The sequence below is a fragment of the Coregonus clupeaformis genome, chromosome 6 (assembly GCF_020615455.1).
Source record: "Coregonus clupeaformis isolate EN_2021a chromosome 6, ASM2061545v1, whole genome shotgun sequence".
Classification (NCBI taxonomy): Eukaryota; Metazoa; Chordata; class Actinopteri; order Salmoniformes; family Salmonidae; genus Coregonus; species Coregonus clupeaformis.
Genome location: NC_059197.1, coordinates 10106038 through 10132172, shown reverse-complemented (window position 1 = coordinate 10132172; position 26135 = coordinate 10106038). Strand labels below are relative to the sequence as shown.

Sequence of the window (26135 nt, the reverse complement as noted above, 5' to 3'; positions counted from 1 at the left end):
CACTCAGCCCATACAGTAGCGGTTTGTAATGCCCCAGTGATTTCATAGGCTCTCTCTCAGGAAATGCTTAGTCACTCAGCCCATACAGTAGAAGTTTGTAATGCCCCAGTGATTTCATAGGCTCTCTCTCAGGAAACGCTTAGTCACTCAGCCCATACAGTAGCGGTTTGTAATGCCCCAGTGATTTCATAGGCTCTCTCTCAGGAAATGCTAGTCACTCAGCCCATACAGTAGCAGTTTGTAATGTCCCAGTGATTTCATAGGCACTCTCTCAGGAAATGCTTAGTCACTCAGCCCATACAGTAGCAGTTTGTAATGCCCCAGTGATTTCATAGGCACTCTCTCAGGAAATGCTTAGTCACTCAGCCTATACAGTAGCAGTTTGTAATGCCCCAGTGATTTCATAGGCTCTCTCTCAGGAAATGCTTAGTCACTCAGCCCATACAGTAGCAGTTTGTAATGTCCCAGAGATTTCATAGGCTCTCTCTCAGGAAACGCTTAGTCACTCAGCCCATACAGTAGCAGTTTGTAATGCCCCAGTGATCTCATAGGCTCTCTCTCAGGAAATGCTTAGTCACTCAGCCCATACATTAGCAGTTTGTAATGTCCCAGAGATTTCATAGGCTCTCTCTCAGGAAACGCTTAGTCACTCAGCCCATACAGTAGCAGTTTGTAATGCCCCAGTGATTTCATAGGCTCTCTCTCAGGAAATGCTTAGTCACTCAGCCCATACAGTAGCAGTTTGTAATGCCCCAGTGATTTCATAGGCTCTCTCTCAGGAAATGCTTAGTCACTCAGCCCATACAGTAGCAGTTTGTAATGCCCCAGTGATTTCATAGGCTCTCTCTCAGGAAACGCTTAGTCACTCAGCCCATACAGTAGAAGTTTGTAATGCCCCAGTGATTTCATCGGCTCTCTCTCAGGAAACGCTTAGTCACTCAGCCCATACAGTAGAAGTTTGTAATGCCCCAGTGATTTCATCGGCTCTCTCTCAGGAAACGCTTAGTCACTCAGCCCATACAGTAGCAGTTTGTAATGTCCCAGTGATTTCATCGGCTCTCTCTCAGGAAACGCTTAGTCACTCAGCCCATACAGTAGCAGTTTGTAATGCCCCAGTGATTTCATAGGCTCTCTCTCAGGAAATGCTTAGTCACTCAGCCCATACAGTATCAGTTTGTAATGCCCCAGTGATTGTGATGCCCAGAGACTGTTCTGAGAAGGGGACTAACTGGGACATTTTACTGTCCTTCTCTTCTTCCTCTCCTCCTCTTCTCCTCCAGTACACCACCGACGCTTCCTGTTCCCGCAGCAGAGCCTAAGGCACCACCTCTTCATCCTGTTCAGCCAATGGGCCGGTCCCTTCAGCGTCATGTTCACGCCTCTTGATCGGTACAGTGACAGGAACCACCAGATCACCAGATACCAGTACTGCGCCCTCAAGGTACATCAATCAATCACATGTGTTATTTGTATAGTGCTTTTACTAAACCATTTGTCACAAAGTGCTTAACAGTTGTATCTGTTTTTTATTTAATTTAATTGTACTGTATATACACTGAGTGTACAACACATTATGAACACCTGCTCTTTCCATGACATAGACTGACCAGGTGAATCCAGGTGAAAGCTATGATCCCTTATTGATGTCACTTGTTAAATCCACTTCAATCAGTGTAGATGAAGGGAGGAGACACGTTAAAGAATAATTTTCAAGCCTTAAGACAATTGAGACATGGATTGTGTATGTGTGCCATTCAGAGGCTGACTGGGCAAGACAAAAGATTGAAGTGTCTTTGAACGGGGCCAGGCGCACCAGTTTGTGTCACGAACTGCAACACTGCTGGGTTTTACACACTCATCAGTTCCCCGTGTGTCTCAAGAATGGTCCACCACCCAAAGGACATCCAGCCAACTTGACAACTGTGGGAAGCATTGGAGTCAACATGGGCCAGCATCCTGTGAAACGCTTTCGACACCTTGTAGATCCCATGCCCCGACAAATTGAGGCTGTTCTGAGGGCAAAAGGAGGGTGTGGGGGGGTTCAACTCTATATTAGGAAGGTTTTCTTAATGTTTTGTACACTCAGTGTATGAATAGTGTGTAAATAGTATTTTTGGTGTCTTTCCTCTATATAACTGTTATTTCAAATTTTTATTTAATGTAATATCTTATGATGTTCTTGTCTATAACTGTTCTGTACTTTGTCATGTATTAGTATGTTTTATGTGGACCCCAGGAAGAGTAGCTGCTGAATGTGCAGTCTTAATAAACTAAACTAAACAGTAACCTTGCCTAGTCCCGGGAAGACCAAGCAGTAGCACAACAGCAATGGAAAACTCCCAGAAATAAATCCTCATTTGGCTGTACCCAGTGGGCAAAGTGGTTGAAAAGACGTCAGGCTGACATTTGGATATTTTTATGTGATGTTATGGTCAGGTTGTGTTCTATTGAAAAAGGACAGAAGTCTTTTTAGTGACCAAAAAAACGTGTCTTTACCTGGTTGTAATCTGACGTCACTACAACCAGATTACAAAATATGATGTTTCCCAGGCATTTTGATGACATCAGTTAAAATGTTTTTATCTGGTTGTAATCTGGCCTTCTGGGTATCGGGTATTAGTTCAGAGTTGACCGTCTAGGCCAGACAGTTGTCCACTTACATGCCGTAGTACATCAACTCTCCATCCCACTTCCTCTGAACTCCAGAACCTCTTATTCACATTAACACCTTTCTGTCTGTGTTAAGGGTTAAAGTACATATTGTTCCTCATGGGAGATTTCCCTGGTTCTACAGCACTACTTGTAAAACCTGTGCTTTGGAAATGATAAGGAAACAAAGTGCTGCATGTGGTTTTAAGTTACCGTACAATGCGGCAATGTCAATTCGCAGTTTAGCCAGTGCTAAATTTAAACTTTTCCCAGCTGCCGCTAATTTTGACTCCAGTCCAGACAAACCGTGGAGTCACCCATTTTCTAACTTTATCCCTCAACTCCACATATATATTTAAAAGCCATACCTTATGGACCAGGGGAAATGTATAGCTGGAATCCAAACCATGTCAAGACAACATAGAATCCGATGTCTCTAAGAAATGTTAGGTTATAAATGAGATGTGATGATGTTGACCAAGCAAGCCTATGCTGGAGACATTCCAGTCCAGTTGACTGACTGTTTGCAGTCCAGTTGACTGACTGTTTGCAGTCCAGTTGACTGACTGTTTGCGGTGTGTCTTGGCGCAAAGGGGGACACACCCTTTAAAATGATGTCAGCGTTGTTGATTGATCTACAGCAAACAAAGACCGTGACAGGGAGACCATCTACTTTGCATGGAGAACTGCTGGACATTTCAATCAGCTTCTGTACCAGTGGTTCACCCCATTGTCCCAACAGGCTTTGAAACACTATCACTGTGTTGTTGGGAGGTACACTCTTAGAAAAATAGGTGCTATCTAGAACCTAAAAGTGTTCTTCAGCTGTCCCCATAGGAAAACCATTTGAAGAACCCTTTTGGTTCCAAGTATAACCATTTTGGGTTCCATATAGAACCCTTTCCACAGAGGGTTCTACATGGAACCCAAAAGGGTTCTACCTGAATACAACGTGTTAAGTGCGTTTGTCACATTTTTAGCAGTATTAATTTAGTGCCTTATTGCAAACAGGATGCCTGTTTTGGAATATTTTTATTCTGTACAGGCTTCCTTTTCACTCTGTCAATTAGGTTAGTATTGTGGAGTAACTACATTAAACTCTAACTGTTTTAAAGTCACCATTGACCTCATGGTGAAATCCCTGAGCGGTTTCCTTCCTCTCTGGCAGCTGAGTTAGGAAGGATGCCTGTATCTTTGTAGTGACTGGGTGTATTGATACACCATCCAAAGTGTAATTAATAACTGTTGAATGCTTATTGACTCAAGACATTTCAGCTTTTCATTTTTTATTAATTTGTAAACATTTTGAAAAACACAATTCCACTTTGACATTATGGGGTATTGTGTGTAAAAATCTAAATGTAATCAATTTTAAATTCAGGCTGTAACACAACAAAATGTGGAAAAAGTCAAGGAGTGTGAATACTTTCTGAAGGCACTGTATATGCAGCACTACCCAACCTTTATGGTTAGTGCTGGAAGCCACAGCGTGATGGTACAGAAGCTATACAGCACCCAACCTTTGTTAAGGACGAGGTGTCTGAAGTCATCCTGAGTTTGAGCAGGGGGTTGGTCCTTCTGCCATGTCCTACTGTTTCTAGAGTGGGTGTGTTTGTTTCTCTAGGCCATGTCTGCTGTGTTGTGCTGTGGACCTGTGTTCGACAACGTTGGACTGTCCCCAGAAGGATACCTCTATAAGTGGCTGGATAACATACTAGCCTGCCAGGACATACGGGTATGTGATGTGGCCACACACACCCATGTTTTGTTCTTCTATCCTCGTGGGGATCTAAAATTAATTTCCATTCAAAATCCTATTTACCCTATCACCTAACCCTAAACCTTACCCTTACCCTAACATGTAACTCTAACCCAAACCCTAAACATAACCCCTAATCCTAATTCTAACCCTAATCCTAACCCATAAAATGTAAATAGCTGCGCGCGCACACACACACACAATGACCCAAATAGCCCTCTGATAGTTTGCTTAGTTTCCTCGCAGTAAAACATGCCAACTGTTCCCTGTTGTTTTGATCAGGTGCGGGGAGGCAGTGAATGTTGTCCTTTGTCTCAGTGTAATTTGCTCAATTATTTGTCAATTTACCATGACTGGCTGGATTAAGCACCTGTCCCTCTCTGTATATGTCTCCCTCATTCTTTCTCCGGGGCAAAGTTGACTTTCATATTGTGTCCTGTTTACATATCCTTGTCCCAGATCTGTTTGTGCTGTCTTGCCAACTCGTATGGTCAATGTCAGCTATACAACACAAACAGATCTGGGACCAGGCTAGTGTTTACATTCTTTAACCTTAGAATGAACAGTAAAAACTGGGCATGTAGCCCAGAAAATGTGATTAATCCTGCTATGACAGATGACATATAGCTTCTACTATCCTTTCAGGCTAGTCTTACTCAAGGCTTTTAAAACGAGGAAACCTTTTACACCCCATATTTCTAAATGGATATACTGTAGTATAGAATATTTTTGTCTGAGGCTTTCCCTCCCCCATTCGGTATTGCACAGCAACATCCCTAGTGATTTTAATCAAGTTCAACTTTGCTCGCATCGCCAACAGTCAAATCGTCATTGAAGATGCATGATTTATCCGGTAGTTTGGATGCTCAAATTAGTTGATGGTGGTCGCACACACACTCGCACTGACCACCTGTCATTGACCTCTAGGTTCACCAGCTGGGCTGTGAGGTAGTTATTCTGCTGCTGGAGTTGAATGCTGACCAGGTCAACCTGTTTAACTGGGCGGTCGACCGCTGCTTCACCGGCTCCTACCAACTGGCCTCTGGCTGTTTCAAGGCCATCGCCACCATCTGTGGCAGCAGGTAGGAACTACAGACATCACTGGTAAGATCCCTTCTAATTCCACCGTCTCTGGCACAAGTAGAAAGTTAATAACCATAGGATATTAATGGAAGCAAGTAGGAACTACTCAGTCACCTTCCGTGGCAGCAGGTACTAACTAAGTTAAGAACCATAGAGATCATTGATAGTAACCACTCTACCATAGGGCTCCCGAGTGGCGCAGTGGTCTAAGGCACTGCATCTCAGTGCAGTGCCTCACTACAGACCCCCTGGTTCGATTCCAGGCTGTATCACAACCGGCCGTGATTAGGAGTCCCATAGGGCGGCGCCCAGTGTCGTCCGGGTTTGGCCGGTGTAGGCCGTCATTGTAAATAAGAATTTGTTCTTAACTGACTTGCCTAGTTAAATAAAGGTAAAATAAAATAAAAAATAAATAAATAAAATAGACATGATTGGTAGGAACTGCTCTACCATAGACATTGGTAGGGACCGCTCTACCATAGACATCATGAGTAGGAACTGATCTAATGCACCTCTCTGTAACATAACTCAACCTTACACTTCAAATACTGAACTGAAGCATCACTATTTGGTTAAATATTCTGTAATACTTTAACCTGCTGGTATAATGCTTTATACTAGGGGTCCGATCAAAAACTCAAATTATGACCAATGGGTAAAATAATATGTTAATAAAATAATATGTAGATAATCCTCTAAGAAAACCAATGGTCCAAACCTCAAGTCTCTATCATAATCCGTTCAAAAGTTATTGAAGTTTTTGCCCTTGGTGGCCAGAATTAGGTTGACTAAATCAACGGAGGCCAGAGGAAAAAAAGTGGTCAAAAATCTGGAAAATTGCATCACGTCAGCTAGGCTGGGTTCTGTGCAAGAATTAAGGCTACTGGCTACCTAGGTTCAAAATATACATAGCTGGCTACCTAGGTTCAAAATATACATAGCTGGCTACCTAGGTTCAAAATATACATAGCTGGCTACCTAGGTTCAAAATATACATAGCTGGCTACCTAGGTTCAAAATATACATTGCTGGCTACCTAGGTTCAAAATATACATAGCTGGCTACCTGACATGCTACTTTCCTGTTGAACTCGTAATCTTTCTTCTCGAAATCCGCAGGACAAAAAAACAATATAGAGGTAAGATGGATATTGATTTTGACAGTATCATATTTTAGTATACACTTTTCATATTCATTCGAAATTCCTGTTCTTTTTCTAAGATTTCTCACCAAAAAAAGCTTATCTCTGTGAATTGTCAACGGAGCACTGAGCGTATACCAAGCCTTTTATTTTCAAAGTCTTTTACATTTCATTCAGCTCGTGTCATGCTAATTTTGCTTTTTGCGACCCGTGGAAACAACTTTGAAGATGACGACCACAAAATGTAAAATCCTCAAAAGTTGTTACGAGAAACCTGAACCGCTATGTCAGCAGAGCTTGGTGCTTATTATCGGATGTATTCGCTTACGAAATCCGACTTTTTGAATATAATGTTAATAATATGTTAGAGAAGACCCCACTGAACGATTCAGAACATGAATAATCATATTTGTCTTGGAAAAGTGCAATTTTATCACCACTGGGCAGAGTGGACACCTGATTTATACCTTAACATAGGTTATGTCTATGTTATTTCAATTGACTTTTTTGTCAGGATCATTGTGAGATGATTGAAGACATTATGATATACCTGTCCATGACATGTCTTATGATGCATTATAACTTAATCATAATGATTTAGACCTACAAGGTTTATTAAGTACTGTAAAGTCTTACTAAATATTCATCTTGATTATTTCACTTGCAGAAACTACCCCTGTGACATCGTGACTTTGATGAATTTGGTGCTCTTCAAGACATCAGATACCAGCAGGGAAATTTATGAAATCTCAATGCAGCTAATGCAGGTAAGGACCAAGACCACAGAGTCTATGGACGCTCAACAAACCAATAGACTCAATCAGTAGCATGTACATAGATGACTATCCAAATAAAGTTTTACTGACCAATGTAAGGTATGATATCCTTCCATTGTAAACTGATAACAGGGTTTTTTCAGTTTACTTCCCGTATTGACTGAAATTAATGCAGGTTAAAGTTTTTTTGTCATGAATCTTGTTCTGGAGGCAGCGTTGCAGAGTGGTCACTAGCTGGCACAGCCAAAGTCATTATATTTAACCTAACCTTAACCCTAACCACACTGCTAACCCTAATGCCTAACCCAAACCTTAAATTAAGACCAAAAAGCAAATGTTTACTTTGCAGCTGGCCCATCTAGCGGTAATCGCTCAGTTCTGCCTCAAGGACAAGACTTATCCCAATAAACGTCAACCTGTGAATTGAATTAGAATTGACCCCAAACCTGACTGATAATATCCTGGACTAAGAGTGTGTGTTTTCTTCCTTGATAACCAGATTCTGGAGGCAAAGCTGTCCGTGTGTTCCAAGAGGATAGCAGACCAGAAGCCCAGTAGCATCCTGTGTAGGACCCATGGACCTCTGCCTCCCCTCTATAGTGTCTCTCTAGCCCAGCTCTCACAGCAACTGGCTAGGATATACCCTGAACTCACTCTGCCTCTCTTCTCAGGTAAGCTGTGTCTGTGTGTGTGTGTGTGTGTGTGTGTGTCTGTATGGTACTCACGTAGTACTCACAAGCAGGTCATCTTCATTTGGCTTCCTGCTAAATGTGTTGTTCTTGTGTTAGGATGGCTCCTCCCACTCAAAAAGGCTCGTTGTCAGTTAGCTATAGAAGCTCCCACTGCTCTTTGCCATAGCAACAGTGAAGTGGGTTGTGAGTCAGAAGGATTTTGTCAGTATAAAGTGGACCAAATAAATACACAGATCATCAGTTATTATCAAATGATGGAGACTCAGTATTCAGTTATCAAAAACACGGGTGAAAACAGACAACGACGAGGATCGACGACGTTGATTCAATAAAATAAGTATTGATCGGCAGTCGTTGTTTCCTCAACTGTGCCGTTTTTCAACTGTGTCTCTCCGTCTTCCTGCCATTACCAGCACCTTGTAGAAGGTGCACTGCTGTGCACAGGTCTTTACCTCATTGGTATTCAACTATAAAATGTATATTAGCTTTAAACCCTTTTAAGCAACAGGGCCTGTATTTATCAAGCGTTTCGGAGTAGGAGTGCTGATTTAGGATCAGGTCCTCCCTGTCCATAATAATATGATTCATTATGATCTAAAGGGCAAAACTGATTCTAGATCAGCACATATGACATAATGAGCCTGTTTGTTTTTAAAATGCTACTACCCCCACCTCTGCAGAGGACAACTGTATAGTCCCTCCAGGATTGAGCAATTCTGCAAAAACATTTTTTTTAGCAAAATCTATAATTTCCCGTATGTGAAGCGAGGTCTTGCAAATTTGACCATTCACTGCACTATTACCATATGTAACAGTCAAATCACCGCAATATTACCGCATAAAACTGTCCGATCACGCACTGCAAAAAAGGGCTCTCCATTTTAACCAATCACCACTTTTACAAATCAATCACTTTTACCACATAACATTGTTAAATCAAGCCACACATCAACAAATGTTTCCCCCATCACTGCATTTTCATCATGCAAAATGTCATAATTGCCACACCAAAATCAAGTATTTGTATCTACAAATACCACAAACAAATGCAGCGAAATCCTGGAGGGACTGACTTTGTAACAATTATTTATGACTTTGTATAAATTCATAAACTTACGGTTTCTGCTCGGTTGTGTTTCTCTCTCCTGTCCCAGAGGTTAGCCAGCGTTTCCCTACGACCCATCCAAATGGCCGTCAGATCATGCTGACCTACCTGCTGCCCTGGCTCTCTAACATCGAGTTGATGGACAGCTGCCTGCTGCCACCAGTCTCCAGTCCCTGCAGCCCTGAGGAGGAGACCCCGGGCCGGACAGGCACCACCGTGGGACAGGTCCCCCAACACACCCTAAGAGGAATGGGCTGGGGCTCGCTGCAGGCCACCTCGCTGGTCCTCAACAACCTCATGTTCATGACCGCCAAGGTGAGGAGGGTCTGTACATTGCTCGTTGAAAGGCAGACAACATACAGGAAACATGGGAGAAATAACACTTAGCACATTAGCACTTACAATACAAATATGACCACATATATGTTTTGCTCAGTGAAAGTTGTCATTCTATTGTTAATATTACTAATCGCTGATGCTCTGCCTTGTCCTGTCAGTACGGTGATGACGTCCCAGGACCAGAGATGGAGAATGTCTGGAACGCTCTGGTCAGTAACGACACGTGGCCCAACAATCTGAGGACCACCCTGCAGTTCCTCGTCAGTCTGTGTGGAGTGAGCAGCGACACTTCTCTGCTGCCTTATGTGAGTCTGCTGCATTAGAACCCCTCTAATTCCATTACTGTCTGAATAAATTGTAAGTAAAACCACCAAGAATATACAAAAAGATAATTAAGCTCAACCCCGCAGCCTTAGAACAATACAGAGAAAACGAATCCTGATACCTTAGAACCCTACAGAGAAATAACTTGAATCCCGCTGCCTTAGAACCATACAGAAAACGAATCCTATCTCTAATCCTAACCCTTGGTTTGTGTGTGTGTGTGTGTGTGTGTGTGTGTGTGTGTGTGTGTGTGTGTGTGTGTGTGTGCACGCGTGTATGCGTGTGTTCCTACTTCCGTGTGTTTTCCAGATCAAGAAGGTGGTGATCTACCTGTGTCGTAACAACACCATTCAGACCATGGAGGAGCTGTTGTTTGAGCTGCAGCAGACAGACCCGGTCAACCCTGTGGTACAGCACTGTGACAACCCACCTTTCTACCGCTTTGCTGCCACCTGCACGGCCTCCACCGCCGCCTCAGGTATAGGTACAGAAACGCACACAGACATACGAACACACAAACACGAACATGAACGAACACACTACCACACACACGAACGAACACACCAACAGTCAGACTGGACATATAGACCTCCACTGGCACCTTTGGTAGTAACATAATGTTACACACAGGAAGGTAACCAGATCAGATTTTTTATCACAAGTTTGACATTTTTCAAAACTTTCACAATATGTATGTTTGAATTATTTGTGTCTATAAACACTTAATTATGTCTGTTACTTTTTTAGGTACAAAATCCAGTAGCAACACTATAGTTGCTGGCCAAGAGAGTTTCCCTGACGCAGATGACACTAAAGCAGCCAAGGAGAATGAAGAGAGGTATAGTATCACAGTAGAGTACTTGGACTGGGGCTTGGTCTCACATTTCTTTCTGCTGTTTTGCCAACTCCTATAGGTCGTTTGGTATGTCAACAACCATGGAAGTTGACTAAACAGCACAAAGGGATCTGGGACCAGATCTGTTTGTGTTATCATGTCAACTCCTTCATTGTCACATCTGGGACCAGGTTAGGTGAAATGTGATGTAATATAAGATCAGCAGTAGCAGAGAGGAAGAGGCGAAGCGAGGGGGTTTACTCCGCCCAAAATCTGTCCATGAAAATAAGACCACGACGTGAGGAATGTTTATATAGAGGTACAATGTGTCAGCTTCCTGCCTCCTGTTTGTCTCCGGGCCTCTAGAGGTCATCTGTGTTCCCCTCTGCCTTAGTTCTTCCTCGTGTGTCCTAATTAGCTTGATCCAGGTCACCTGTGCCTTGTTTCCCCTTGTGTATTTTAGCTGTGTGTTTTCCCCTTGTTTCTCACTTGGTTATTGAGTCCTGGCTATGTGTCTCCTGCTTTGTTCCACCGTGTCTTTCCATGTAAGGTTTTCTAAGTTATCTTTAGTTTGTTTTTCTCCCCTCGTGGAGTTATTTTGTTTTGCCTCCTGTTTTGTTAACATACCTCTTTCTGAGAAGAACTTTTGTTGGACTATTTGTGAATGGCGAAGAACCTTTGTTTTTACATTAAATCTACTGGCCTGGAGTATTGCCTTGGGTGTTTCATTTGGGTCCTACTACACCTCCTCTGTGGCTAAGGGGTATTACCCCCAGCTCTCCACATCTGAGACCGGAGTTCTAGCACGGCTTGTGACAGAATAACCAAGTCAATCATGGACCCAGAAACACTCAGTTCCCAGGACCTGTTGGCGGTGATCACTCGACATGAGGCTTCTTTCCAGCGCCATGAAGCCGTTCTCAGCCGACAAGAGGAGCTGATGGCTAGACATTCTCAACTCCTGGCCGAAATGATGAGTTCCCTTCACCAGCTCTTTGAACGCCTCCTTGGTCCTCTCCCTTCCCCCAGGTCACCTCCCAGTGACGACAGGCCTTCTCGGTTGGCGGAGCCCCGACTACCACCTCCCAAGCCCTTTTCTGGGGATCCAAGCTCTTGCCAGGGTTTCCTCACCCAATGCTCCCTCACCTTCGAGCTCCAATCCTCAAGTTTTCCCACAGACCGTTCCAAGATTGCCTACATCATTACCCTTCTTTCAGACAAGGCGCTCGCCTGGGCCTCTGCGGTGTGGCAGTCCCAGGAGGCCTGTTGTGATTCCCACGCTGCATTTGTAGAAGAGTTCAAGCGGGTGTTCGATCATCCTGTCAGTGGGCGGGAGGCTTCCAAGCGCCTACTGTCTCTCCGTCAGGGCTCCCGAAGCACGGCAGATTTCGCCATTGATTTTCGGACCATAGCAGCAAGGAGCGGATGGAATGATGAAGCGCTGAGGGTCTGCTTTCAGGGAGGGTTATCTGAGCCCCTTCAAGATGAGTTAGCCACCCGAGAACCAGCTGGAGATCTCGAGTCCCTCATAGCCTTGGCCATCCGCCTGGACAATCGTCTAAGAGAGCGGAGAACGGCTCGCCGCCAGGTGTCTCAGTCCCAAGTTCCTCGGAGCAGCTCTGTTTCTCCTGTTTGGACTCCGTCATTCAGAGCTTCCCCGGCTCCTGAACTGCTCCAGGATTCCCCGGAGAGCATGCAGTTAGGCCGTTCCAGGCTTTCTCCCAATGAAAGGGAACGTCGCATGAGGGAGCGTCGGTGCCTCTACTGCGGGGTTGCCGGCCACTTCCGATCCACTTGCCCCGAGCTTTCGGAAACGCCAGTCCCCGCCCAGCTACAGGAGGGCTGTGATGGGGAGAATTAGAGCTCCTCCTACTAACGCTGTCCTGGCTATTCCAGCCACTCTGTCCTGGGAGGGCCACCAGCATCGGGTCCAGGCTATGATCGATTCCGGTGCCGCAGGTGATTTCCTGGATGTAACCTTGGCTAAGGAACTTAAGATCCCTACCCAACTACTTCCTCATCCCCAGGCAGTTACAGCCTTAGATGGCAGACCTCTGGAACCAGGAAAGGTTACAGAGGCGACTCAGTCCCTGCGACTTACCATCTCTCAACACCAGCAGGAGGAAACCTTCTATCTCATTGACTCTCCCGAGTATCCTATTATCCTGGGTCACCCTTGGCTATGCAGACATAATCCCCAGATCGACTGGCCTACTGGCACCATTCTAAGCTGGGGTCCCACTTGCCAACTCACCTGCATGCTTCAGAGTCCCTCAGCCCCTAGTACCCAGTTTCAAGAGTCTGTTGACGTCTCCTAGTCCCCAGTGTTTACCATCGGTTCAAGGCTGTGTTCAGCAAGGCCCGGGCTACTTCCTTACCGCCTCATCGCACGTATGACTGTGCCATTGATCTACTCCCTGGGTGCTGCCCTCCTAGAGGTCGGATCTTTTCCTTGTCCTCCCCCGAGCACGCAGCTATGGACACCTACATTAAGGAGTCCTTGGCAGCCGGCCTCATCCATGCCTCTACTTCCCCGGCTGGGGCGGGCTTCTTTTTTGTTGAAAAGAAGGACGGGGTCTTAGGCCTTGTATTGATTACCGGGGACTCAACAAGATCACGGTTCGGAATCGATATCCTCTTCCTCTCATGGCCACTGCTTTTGAGCTGCTTCAAGGGGCTTCCATTTTTTCTAAACTGGATCTCCGCAATGCTTACCATCTCGTGCGGATCCGGCAAGGTGACGAATGGAAGACGGCGTTCAACACGCCCACGGGGCACTATGAATATCGGGTGATGCCGTTCGGGCTCACCAATGCCCCCGCAGTATTCCAAGCCCTGATTAATGATGTTCTCCGGGATATGCTTAATCTGTTCGTCTTCGTGTACCTGGACGATATCCTCATCTTCTCGAGGTCACTGAAGGAGCATGAGGGGCATGTTAGCCGGGTTCTCCAGAGGCTCCTTGACAATCACCTCTATGTTAAACCTGAGAAGTGTGAATTTCATGTTTCTCAGACTCAGTTTCTCGGGTTTATTGTCACTCCCGGGCACCTAGAGATGGATCCCAAGAAGGTCGAAGCGGTCCGCAGCTGGCCCACACCTGCCACGGTCAAGGAGGTTCAACGGTTCATTGGCTTTTCTAACTTCTATCGGAAGTTCATCAAGAATTTCAGCTCAGTGGTAGCCCCCTTGACGACGCTTACCAAGGGAGGAGGGACCAAGGTTCACTGGGGTCCGGAAGCAGCAGGGGCCTTCGAGGATCTCAAGCGCCGCTTCACGTCTGCTCCGATTCTGGTGACTCCTGACCCAGAAAGACCTTTCGTGGTGGAGGTGGACGCCTCAGAGGTGGGGGTGGGAGCCGTCCTGTCACAGAGGGGTGAGGATGGGAGATTACACCCTTGTGCCTTCATGTCTCGCCGCCTGTCTGAGGCCGAGCGCAACTACCACGTGGGGGATCTAGAGTTGCTTGCAGTAAAACTGGCCTTGGAAGAGTGGTGCCATTGGCTTGAGGGGGCTCAGCACCCGTTCCAGGTTCTCACAGACCACAAGAACCTGGAATATCTCCAACAGGCTAAGCGGATGAACCCTCGGCAAGCACGATGGTCCCTTTTCTTTAATCGATTCCAGTTCCTCCTGTCTTACCGACCTGGCACCAAGAACGTCAAGCCGGATGCCCTGTCTCGAGCCTATTCTCCCGAGGTACAAGAGAAGCCCTTGGCATCGATTATTCCGAGGTCTAGGATCGTCGCACCTCTTCAGTGGGAACTAGAAAGAGGGGTACGAGAAGCCCTTGTCCATGAGCCCGATCCAGGCGGTGGTCCTGCCGGTCGCCTGTACGTTCCTCTCTCTGTTCGGGCCCGCGTCTTGCAGTGGGGTCATGAGTCGCCCTTGACATGCCATCCAGGCAGTGCTCGCACACTGGAATTCCTCCGACGGCGGTTTTGGTGGCCGTCCATCAAGAAGGACGTGCAGGTCTATGTTGAGGCCTGCCCGGTGTGCAACCAGGGAAAGTCGACGCGCCAGCGACCCCAGGGACTGCTCCATCCCTTACCTATTCCTCGAAGGCCATGGTCACACCTTTCTCTGGACTTTGTTACGGGACTTCCTCCATCCCAGGGCAACACCGTCATCCTAGTGATCGTTGACCGGTTCTCTAAGGCTGCCCGGTTTATTCCCCTGCCCAAGCTGCCCTCGGCTAAGGAGACTGCTGAGCTCCTCATGAACCATGTCTTCCGGATATTTGGCATTCCCCTGGACGTGGTCTCTGACCGAGGTCCCCAATTCTCGTCCCGGTTTTGGGGGCCTTCTGCAGGCTTATTGGGGACACAGCCAGCCTATCGTCAGGGTTCCATCCAGAGTCTAATGGCCAAACGGAACGGATTAATCAGGATCTGGAGACCACCCTGCGGTGTATGGCGGCCAGTAATCCCACGTCTTGGGCCACCTATATCATTTGGGCTGAATATGCCCACAACACCCTCCAGTCTTCAGCCACCGGATTGTCCCCCTTCGAATGCCAGTTCGGTTACAACCCTCCATTATTTCCAGAGGAAGAGGCGCAAGTTGGTGTTCCCTCGGCCCAGCGCTTTGTCCAACGCTGTAGGCGGACCTGGAAGAAGGCCAGGTGTATCCTCCTTCGGACCTCCCAGAGATACCAAAGTCAGGCTAATCGACACCGCCGGACGGCCCCTAGTTTCCGAGCTGGTCAGAGAGTTTGGTTGGCCACTAAGAACCTGCCCCTCCGGGTCGAATCCAAGAAGCTTTCCCAGAGATACATCGGCCCTTTCCGCATTGCTAGAAAGGTTAACCCTGTTTCGTATCGTTTGGTTCTGCCTCGCTCCCTTAGAGTTAACCCCACTTTCCATGTTTCACTCCTTAAACCTGTCTTGTCTTCTCCTTTTGCCCCCCACGCAGACCCCCGCCACCTCCCAGGATCATTGACGGCCAGCCAGCCTACACAGTCCGCCGGATACTGGACTCCCGGAGGGTCCAGAACTCTCTGCAGTATCTGGTGGACTGGGAGGGCTACGGGCCAGAGGAGCGCTCCTGGGTTCCAGCCAGGGACATCCTGGACCCAGGTTTGATCCGAGATTTTCGCACCCTGGGGCCGGGGTGTTCTGGAAGGAACGTCAGGAGTCGTTCCTAGAGGAGGGGGTCCTGTCAGCTTCCTGCCTCCTGTTTGTCTCCGGGCCTCTAGAGGTCATCTGTGTTCCCCTCTGCCTTAGTTCTTCCTCGTGTGTCCTAATTAGCTTGATCCAGGTCACCTGTGCCTTGTTTCCCCTTGTGTATTTTAGCTGTGTGTTTTCCCCTTGTTTCTCACTTGGTTATTGAGTCCTGGCTATGTGTCTCCTGCTTTGTTCCACCGTGTCTTTCCAAGTAAGGTTTTCTAAGTTATCTTTAGTTTGTTTTTCTCCCCTCGTGGAGTTATTTTGTTTTGCCTCCTGTTTTGTTAACATACCTCTTTCTGAGAAGAACTTTTGTTGGACTATTTGTGAATGGCGAAGAACCTTTGTTTTTACATTAAATCTACTGGCCTGGAGTATTGCCTTGGGTGTTTCATTTGGGTCCTACTACACCTCCTCTGTGGCTAAGGGGTATTACCCCCAGCTCTCCACATCTGAGACCGGAGTTCTAGCACGGCTTGTGACACAATGAGTGTTGAATTTGGTCAACAAAAAATGTAATTGCTAATTTGCTATGTAAGGCTTATTTGATCAAATATACATTTCCTAATGGTTTGGATGGCATTTCGGCAACTTTGAAAAAAACGACTTTATATCAAAGTTTTGCCTGTTGTTGACACGCGTATCTGCCCTTTCATTGGCTAGAATGGTCCCACCTGATCTCGCCTCCTCCCACCTGCCTTGCATCTTTGAGGACATGTATTTCCATTGTTAGAGCGGTCACTCGACTATCTTGTCAATATAATAGATAATCTGTGGCAGTAGTCTTGGCGACAACCTCTGACCTCTGACCTTTGTGATCCAGGCTGAGTAACATAATGCGTAACCACAACCGCCTGGAGTCCCGATACAGCAACAGTTCTGGAGGCTCCTACGACGAGGAGAAGAGTGAGTAAAGAGATTATAGATATACTCTATGTACAGTGTGTGAATATAGTGCCTTATTCACCTGCTTAAAGTGGGGGGTGCTGCTAGCCTGGGAAACAGACCATATGTTACATAGCTTGGCTGCTGCTAGCCTGGGAACCAGACCATATGGTACATAGCTTGGCTGCTGCTAGTCTGGGAACCAGACCATATGGTACATAGTTTGACTGCTGCTAGCCTGGGGAACAGACCATATGTTACAATGTAACTACATTTAATCAAAAATGTAATCTACGTAATCCTCAAAATAAATGATTTATCATGAGATGGCCATAAACAATAACTAGTAATGCTGTTTAAAATCTTACCTTTCTGGTAAAAATGGTTATAAATTGCCAAAGTGTAGTCACTTTTGAGGACACAAGCTCAAGTACACAGTACAAACATGATGAAAATATGAACTATTTTGTATGATGTATTTCCTATTCAACAAAACTGTATGAATAAGGCTTGAAATGACTTATATGCTTTCTAAATATAGTATAATCAAATTATAAAACAACTAACTATAAGATTTCACCTTCCTTATAACTGTAAAATACATACTGAATTTGAATGTTTTGTGTTAGAGAAAATGTGCAGATTTTCTAAAGGGCTCTCTTGATCAAAACGTCTGCCTCCATCGCTGTGAACATCTCACAGAGCTCTAGCTTGGCTTCCTAGCTTGGAATTTGCCTTTCATCTCATATTAATCTTGCCCATCTATAACAAACAGAACGTTTTTTGTTTAAAATCTAGGAATTATTTAAGATGAATGGCTATAGCTCAATCTCTGAATGTGCTACAGTGATGAAACTCTCCTGCTGCGCTACGATGTAAGGATTGCAGGCATGTGCTTTGTCAGTGGCTGTGACATAGGATTCAGCCAGGAGTTGATGGACAGTCGGAAGAGCGAATGAAATGGTAGGAGGGACATCCCAACTTCAAGTGGTTTCAGATTTCACATCCTACGTCACACAGGCTCAGAAAATATACTACTGTGTCCGTGGGAACCAGGGTTATCTCTCAATGCAAGCCATTTCGATCTACGGTGTCCACAGGTCAATCTATACGTGGAAATATCGGTCGGAACCGGTACCAGAACCATGCAGGTCCCCTAGACTTTACATCTAAGGGGTAAGATGGCTGCCTAGGTCAGTGCCATTGATAATGCATGATAGGCCTGGAGCGCTGAGAAGATCCTTTGTAAGAACTGGAAGTGAAACACACAAGCAGCTCCGTGACAGGGCCTCTCAGATACTACCAGTAAACAGCCAGTGATCCCAAAACTCATTTGTTCTACTCATTGGTTCTACTCTCTGGAACAGAGGTAGCCTGGGTCAGTGTCCAATAAGAAACATTGGTTTTCGTTTTCCGTTGGAAAACGTTTTGCCCAAGTGTGCCCCACTGAACACGACCCTGGAGAGGGTCTGGCCTGGCGAGTGCTGCCGTGCTTTGTCATGAGTTTAACTTCCTGTGTGACCCCTAGGTGAACCCCTTCCGCCGTACACTGGTTGGCTGATGAGCGTTGTGGAGACCAATCAGCCACTCCCTTTGCCCATGCCTGTCAACGGAGGCTGCTGGGCTCCCCTGGTGGACTACCTCCCTGAAACCATCACTCCTAGGGGACCTCTACACAGGTACACACACACACGTTTCCTGGTGGACTACCTCACTGAAACCATCACTCCTAGGGGACCTCTACACAGGTACACACACACACATGTTTCCTGGTGGACTACCTCCCTGAAACCATCACTCCTAGGGGACCTCTACACAGGTACACACACACACATGTTTCCTGGTGGACTACCTCCCTGAAACCATCACTCCTAGGGGACCTCTACACAGGTACACACACACACGTTTCCTGGTGGACTACCTCCCTGAAACCATCACTCCTAGGGGACCTCTACACAGGTACACACATACACACGTTTCCTGGTGGACTACCTAACAGGAACCATCACTCCTAGGGGACCTCTACACAGGTACACACACACACGTTTCCTGGTGGACTACCTCCCTGAAACCATCACTCCTAGGGGACCTCTACACAGGTACACACACACACACGTTTCCTGGTGGACTACCTAACAGGAACCATCAACCATACCTCTACACAGGTACACACAGGTTAACACACACAGGCGCACACACACCATTTGTGTATGAAATACCAAGCAGTGTGTGTGATGCATGTGAGATACAATTGAAGTCGGAAGTTTACATACACTTAGGTTGGAGTCATTAAAACTCGTTTTTCAACCACTCCACAAATTTCTTGTTAACAAACTATAGTTTTGGCAAGTCGGTTAGGACATCTACTTTGTGCGTGACACCAGTAATTGTTTACAGACAGATCATTTCACTTATAATTCACTGTATCACAATTCCAGTGGGTCAGAAGTTTACATATACTAAGTTGACTGTGCCTTTAAACAGCTTGGAAAATTCCAGAAAATGATGTCATGGCTTTAGAAGCTTCTGATAGGCTAATTGACATCATTTGAGTCAATTGGAGGTGTACCTCAAGGCCTACCTTTAAACTCAGTGCCTCTTTGATTGACATCATGGGAAAATCAAAAGAAATCAGCCAAGACCTCAGAAACAAAATTGTAGACCTCCACTAGTCTGGTTCATTCTTGGGAGCAATTTCCAAACGCCTGAAGGTACCACGTTCATCTGTACAAACAATAGTACGTAAGTATAAACACCAAGGGACCACGCAGCTGTCATACCGCTCAGGAAGGAGACGCGTTCTGTCTCCTAGAGATGAACGTACTTTGGTGCGAAAAGTGCAAATCAATCCCAGAACAACAGCAAAGGACCTTGTAAAGATGCTGGAGGAAACAGGTACAAAAGTATCTATATCCACAGTAAAACGTGTCCTATATCGACATAACCTGAAAGGCCGCTCAGCAAGGAAGAAGCCACTGCTCCAAAACCGCCATAAAAAAGCCAGACTACGGTTTGCAACTGCACATGGGGACAAAGATCGTACTTTTTGGAGAAATGTCCTCTGGTCTGATGAAACAAAAATAGAACTGTTTGGCCATAATGACCATCATTATGTTTGGAGGAAAAAGGGGGTCGCTTGCAAGCCGAAGAACACCAACCCAACCGTGAAGAACGGGGTTGGCAGCATCATGCTGTGGGGGTGCTTTGCTGCAGGAGGGACTGGTGCACTTCACAAAATAGATGGCATCATGAGGAAGAAAAATGATGTGGATATATTGAAGCAACATCTCAACAGATCAGTCAGGAAGTTAAAGCTTTGTCGCAAATGGGTCTTCCAAATGAACAATGACCCCAAGCATACTTCCAAAGTTGTGGCAAAATGGCTTAAGGACAACAAAGTCAAGGTATTGGAGTGGCCATCACAAAGCCCTGACCTCAATCCTATAGAACATTTGTGGGCAGAACTGAAAAAGTGTGTGCGAGCAAGGAGGCCTACAAACCTGACTCAGTTACACCAGCTCTGTCAGGAGGAATGGGCCAAAATTCACCCGACTTCTTGTGGAAAGCTTGTGGAAGGCTACCTGAAACGTTTGACCCAAGTTAAACAATTTAAAGGCAATGCTACCAAATACTAATTGAGTGTATGTAAACTTCTGACCCACTGGGAATGTGATGAAATAAATAAAAGCTGAAATAAATCATTCTCTTTACTATTATTCTGACATTTCACATTTGTGAAAAACTGAGTTTAAATATATTTGGCTAATGTGTATGTAAACTTCCAACTTCAACTGTATGTAGGACATCTGCAGAGGGCTATTGTTAGAGGTCAGACCTACGCTACCCTGTCTCTCACACCTGGTCCCTGTAACTCTTATCAAAACCATTATCTAAGATGATGTCATCCTTCATGGTAGCAGAGGGAAAGAACATGACCCAGCACATAGGTTTAAACAGGGTGGATGAGCTCTATCGTTTGACAAAATAAGTTCTGATACAATGTCCTCCTCATTTCCCAGTGATAAACCCCAAGCAGTCATAATATATATTCCATTGCATCCCTGAGCATTGAAAACAGAGGGAGAGAGAGAGGCCATAGATGCGTCTCAAATGGAACCCTATTCCCTATTTAGGGCACTACTTTTATGCACTATACTATGTAGGGAATAGGGTAACATTTGGGATGGAGACAATGTATAGAGTATATTTGATGTGTTGTTGTATGCAGTATGTTGGTGTAACATAGTAGTTGATGTATATACAATATGTATATTGTTGATGTGTCTGTAGGTGTAACATCGCAGTGATCTTCATGACCGAGATGGTGGTTGACCACAGTGTGAGAGAAGACTGGGCCCTGCACCTGCCACTGCTGCTCCACGCCCTCTTTCTGGGTATGACACACACCAGCGCATACTTTTCAATGAGGAATTACTGAATGAACTGATTCTGAACTCGCTCCAACTTGGACACGCCAGAAAGTAGCTGGCAATTGCTGCCAATCGTTTTGCCTCTTTTACAGCTGGAGACCATAGGGAGCAATAATATTAACCCCAACCCTGTGTAGTATCAGTTATTACACCAGTAGAGACACTGTATGTAAGGATGTTATTATTGACACCCTTGATAAAGATTAACAATAATGACTGTATAAAATAAATAATTCATACTGAGCTATATTGTATGCTCCCAAAATGTGGGAAATTATATTATTTTATACTAATATCATTGCTCAGAGAAATAAATTTTGTTTAACAAATAAAAAGGTAGGGGTCAAAATGATTACCACCCCTAAAGATTGTTATAAATAAAGCAGTCAAAAGTGTAGTATTTGGTCCCATATCCTAGCATGCAATGATTACATCAAGCTTGTGACGCTACGAACTTGTTGGATGCATTTGCTGCTCGTTTTGTTACAGATTATTTGGTACCCCAATAGGAATGAATAGTCAATTATGTATTGTGTCATTTTAGAGTCGCTTTTATTGTAAACAAGAATATAATATGTTTCTAAACACTTGTACATTATTGTGGATGCTACTATGATTACGGATAATTCTGAATGAATCGTGAATAATGATGAGTGAGAAAGTTACAGAGGGTCAAAGATCATACCCCAAGACATCCTAACCTCCCCTGTTATTGGTGAAGAGGTTAGCATGTCTTGGGGGTATGGTCTTTGACCCTCTGTAACTTTCTCACTCATCAGTAATGTCCCGTGTAGCTCAGTTGGTAGAGCATGGCGTTTGCAACGCCAGGGTTGTGGGTTCGATTCCCACGGGAGACCAGTATGAAAAAGAAAAAGCACTCACTAACTGTAAGTCGCTCTGGATAAGAGCGTCTGCTATATGACTAAAAATTTAAAAAATGTAAATGAAATCATTATCCACGATTCGTTCAGGTAGCATCCACATGAATGTAGAAGTGTTCAGAAACATATTCTATTCTTACATTGTACAGTTGAAGTTGGAAGTTTACATACTTCTTAGCGAAATACATTTAAACTCAGTTTTTCACAATTCCTGACATTTAATCCTAGTAAAAAGTCCCTGTCTTAGGTCAGTTAGGATCACCACTTTATTTTAAGAATGTGAAATGTCAGAATAATAGTAGAGAGAAAGATTTATTTCAGCTTTTATTTCTTTCATAACATTCCCAGTGGGTCAGAAGTTTACATACACTCAATTAGTATTTGGTAGCATTGCCTTTAAATTGTTTAATTTGGGTCAAATGTTTCGGGTAGCCTTCCACAAGCATTCCACAATAAGTCGGGTGAATTTTGGCCCATTCCTCCTGACAGAGCTGGTGTAACTGAATCAGGTTTGTAGGCCTCCTTGCTCGCACACACTTTTTCAGTTCTGCCCACAAATGTTCTATAGGATTGAGGTCAGGGCTTTGTGATGGCCACTCCAATACCTTGACTTTGTTGTCCTTAAGCCATTTTGCCACAACTTTGGAAGTATGCTTGGGGTCATTGTTCATTTGGAAGACCCATTTGCGACCAAGCTTTAACTTCCTGACTGATGTCTTGAGATGTTAATTCAATATATCCACATAATTTTCCTTCCTCGTGATGCCACCTATTTTGTGAAGTGCACCAGTCCCTCCTGCAGCAGAGCACCCCCACAGCATGATGCTGCCACCCCCGTGCTTCACGGTTGGGTTGGTGTTCTTCGGCTTGCAAGCGACCCCCTTTTTCCTCCAAACATAACGATGGTCATTATGGCCAAACAGTTCTATTTTTGTTTCATCAGACCAGAGGACATTTCTCCAAAAAGTACGATCTTTGTCCCATGTGCAGTTGTAAACCGTAGTCTGGCTTTTTTATGGCGGTTTTGGATATAGATATAGATAATTTTGTACCTGTTTCCTCCATCATCTTCACAAGGTCCTTTGCTGTTGTTCTGGGATTGATTTGCACTTTTCGCACCAAAGTACATTCATCTCTAGGAGACAGAACGCGTCTCCTTCCTGAGCGGTATGACGGCTGCATGGTCCCATGGTGTTTATACTTGCGTAATATTGTTTGTACAGATGAACGTGGTACCTTCAGGCGTTTGAAAATTGCTCCCAAGGATGAACCAGACTTGTGGAGGTCTACAATTTTGTTTCTGAGGTCTTGGCTGATTTCTTTTGATTTTCCCATGATGTCAAGCAAAGAGGCACTGAGTTTGAAGGTAGGCCTTGAAATACATCCTCAGGTACATCTCCAATTGACTGAAATGATGTCAATTAGCCTATCAGAAGCTTCTAAAGCCATGACATCATTTTCTGGAATTTTCCAAGCTGTTTAAAGGCACAGTCAACTTAGTGTATGTAAACTTCTGACCCACTGGAATTGTGATAAAGTGAATTATAAGTGAAATAATCTGTCTGTAAACAATTGTTGGAAATATTACTTGTGTCATGCACAAAGTAGATGTCCTAACCGACTTGCCAAAACTATAGTTTGTTAACAAGACATTTGTGGAGTGGTTGAAAAAGGAGTTTTAATGACTCCAACCTACTGTAAGTGTATGTAAACTTCCAACTTCAACTGTATATAATAAAAGTTACTCCAAAATGACACAATACATTATTTACCATTCATTCTATTGGGGACAAATTACAAATCTGAAACACAACTAAAACGAACTGCAAATGCATCCAATGAGTTTGTAGAGTCACAATCTTGATATGGTAATTGCATGCTTGGAATATGGGACCAAATACAAAACTTTTGACTACTTTATTTTTACGAATCTTTAGGGGTGTCAATAACTCTCTTTCTCTCAGCAATTGTATTAGTACAAAATAATTTCCCAATTTCTTTGAGCATACAACATAGCTCAGCATTTGAATTATTTATTTTATTCAGTAATTATTGCTCATCTTTATCAAGGCTGTCAAAAATGTTGGACCCCACTGTATCTGCTGTCTCTGTATTATGATGTCACTGTATCTGCTAACATTGTATTATGATGTCACAGTATCTGCTGTCACTGTATTATGATGTCACTGTATCTGCTGTCACTGTATTATGATGTATTTGTTTCACCACCAGGCATTGATCACTGCCGTCCTGAGGTGTTTGAGCACAGCAAGCGTCTCCTCCTGCACCTGCTCATTACTCTGTCCTGCAATGGCAACTTCCAGACCATCGCCTCCGTCCTGCTGCAGACACAAGAGGTCAATGGCAACAAAACCTTGACCAGCGAGTCAGGCTACCTGCCTGAATACTTCACTACTACAGGTATTACACAGTACAGTATAGACTCCTGGGCAGTGTTCACTAGGGCATGCAACAGATACAAATCATTATCATTATCGTAACTTGTGTGGTCCAAGTCGGAGTTGTTGTTTTAAAACTATATAAATGCACCATGTAAAGTGGTGGTCCCATGTTTCATGAGCTGAAATAAAAGATCCCAGAAATGTTCCATATGCACAAAAATATTATTTCTCTAAAATGTGCACAAATGTGTTTACATCCCTGTTAGTGAGCATTTCTCCTTTGCCAAGATAATCTATCCACCTGAAAGGTGTGACATATCAAGAAGCTAATTAAACAGCATGATCATTACACAGGTGTACCTTGTGCTGGGGACAATAAAGGGCCACCCTAAAATGTGCAGTTTTGTCACACAACACAATGCTACAGATGTCTCCAGTTTTGAGGGACCGTGCAATTGACATGCATGCAATTGGCATGCTGACTGCAGGAATGTCCACCAGAGCTGTTGCCAAAGAATTGAATGTTCATTTCTCTACCATGAGCCGCCTCCAACATTGTTTTATAGAATTTGGCAGTGTGTCCAACCGGTCTCACAACCGCAGACCACATGTAACCATGCCAGCCCTGCTTCTTCACCTGCGGGATCGTCTGAGACCAGCCTCCCGGACAGCTGATGAAACTGTGGGTTTGCACAACAGAAGACTTTCTGCACAAACTGTCAGAAACCGTCTCAGGGAAGCTCATCTGCATGCTCGTTGTCCTCACCAGAGTCTTGACCTGACTGTAGTTCGGCGTCATAACCGACTTCAGTGGGAAAATGCTCACCTTCGATGGTCACTGGCACGCTGGAGAAGTGTGCTCTTCACGGATGAATCCAGGTCGTATGGCGTTGTGTGGAGCGAGCGGTTTGCTGATGTCAACATTGTGAACAGAGTGCCCCATGGTGGTTGCATTTTATCGATGGCAATTGCATTTTCCCGCCAATATCCAGCAACTTCGCACTGCCATTGAAGAGGAATGGACAACATTCCACAGGCCACAATCAACAGCCTGATCAACTCAATGTGAAGGAGAAGTTGCGCTGCATGAGGCAAATGGTGGTCACTGACTGGTTTTCTGATCCACGCCCCTACTTTTTTTTTTAAGGTATATGTGACCAACAGAAGCATATCTGTATTCCCAGTCATGTGAAATCCATAGATTAGGGCCTAATGAATTCATTTCCATTTAGCTATTTCCTTATATGAACTGTAACTCTGTAAAATCATAGAAATTAGTGCATGTTATATTTTTGTTCAGTAAAAAAAATTAAGAAAGGCATTTTCAGTTTATCAATCAAATGAATATAAAATGGCCATCTTAGACAGCCATGTGGTTCTACAGGGTCTATGGGAGAGAGTGTAGCACTGGACACATTGCTCCTCTCCATGGTTAATCTAGGTACAGTTATCAGCAGGGAATGGCTTACACTTTCAAGGGAGAGCTTTGTGGGGGAAAGAAAACATGGTAGCCTGGCCAGCAACAATCCTATGTCCTGCAGCAGACGACATCAAAAGTCCTGATTAAAGCATTCCATTACGCTATTTATATCCTCTTGCCCAAAAAGGGGCCATCTACCAAGGCAGGGTTAGACACGCTGCAAGGATAGGTTCTTTCCCCACTTTAATT

At 44.7% G+C, this 26135-nt stretch overlaps 1 protein-coding gene across 1 annotated transcript in view; it reads left to right on the top strand.

The window, feature by feature from the left end:
- LOC121567293 (protein furry homolog) overlaps nt 1-26135 on the top strand; it is a 207458-nt gene that overhangs the window by 61012 nt on the left and 120311 nt on the right. Inside the window, exons 28-40 of the mRNA XM_045218226.1 lie at nt 1281-1441; nt 4274-4384; nt 5336-5490; nt 7300-7399; nt 7908-8079; nt 9255-9520; nt 9703-9849; nt 10178-10352; nt 10616-10706; nt 16692-16774; nt 18282-18432; nt 21044-21147; nt 24297-24485. Of these exons, the coding sequence (XP_045074161.1) occupies nt 1281-1441; nt 4274-4384; nt 5336-5490; nt 7300-7399; nt 7908-8079; nt 9255-9520; nt 9703-9849; nt 10178-10352; nt 10616-10706; nt 16692-16774; nt 18282-18432; nt 21044-21147; nt 24297-24485 (1905 nt within the window). The remainder of the gene's footprint in view (nt 1-1280; nt 1442-4273; nt 4385-5335; nt 5491-7299; nt 7400-7907; nt 8080-9254; nt 9521-9702; nt 9850-10177; nt 10353-10615; nt 10707-16691; nt 16775-18281; nt 18433-21043; nt 21148-24296; nt 24486-26135) is intronic.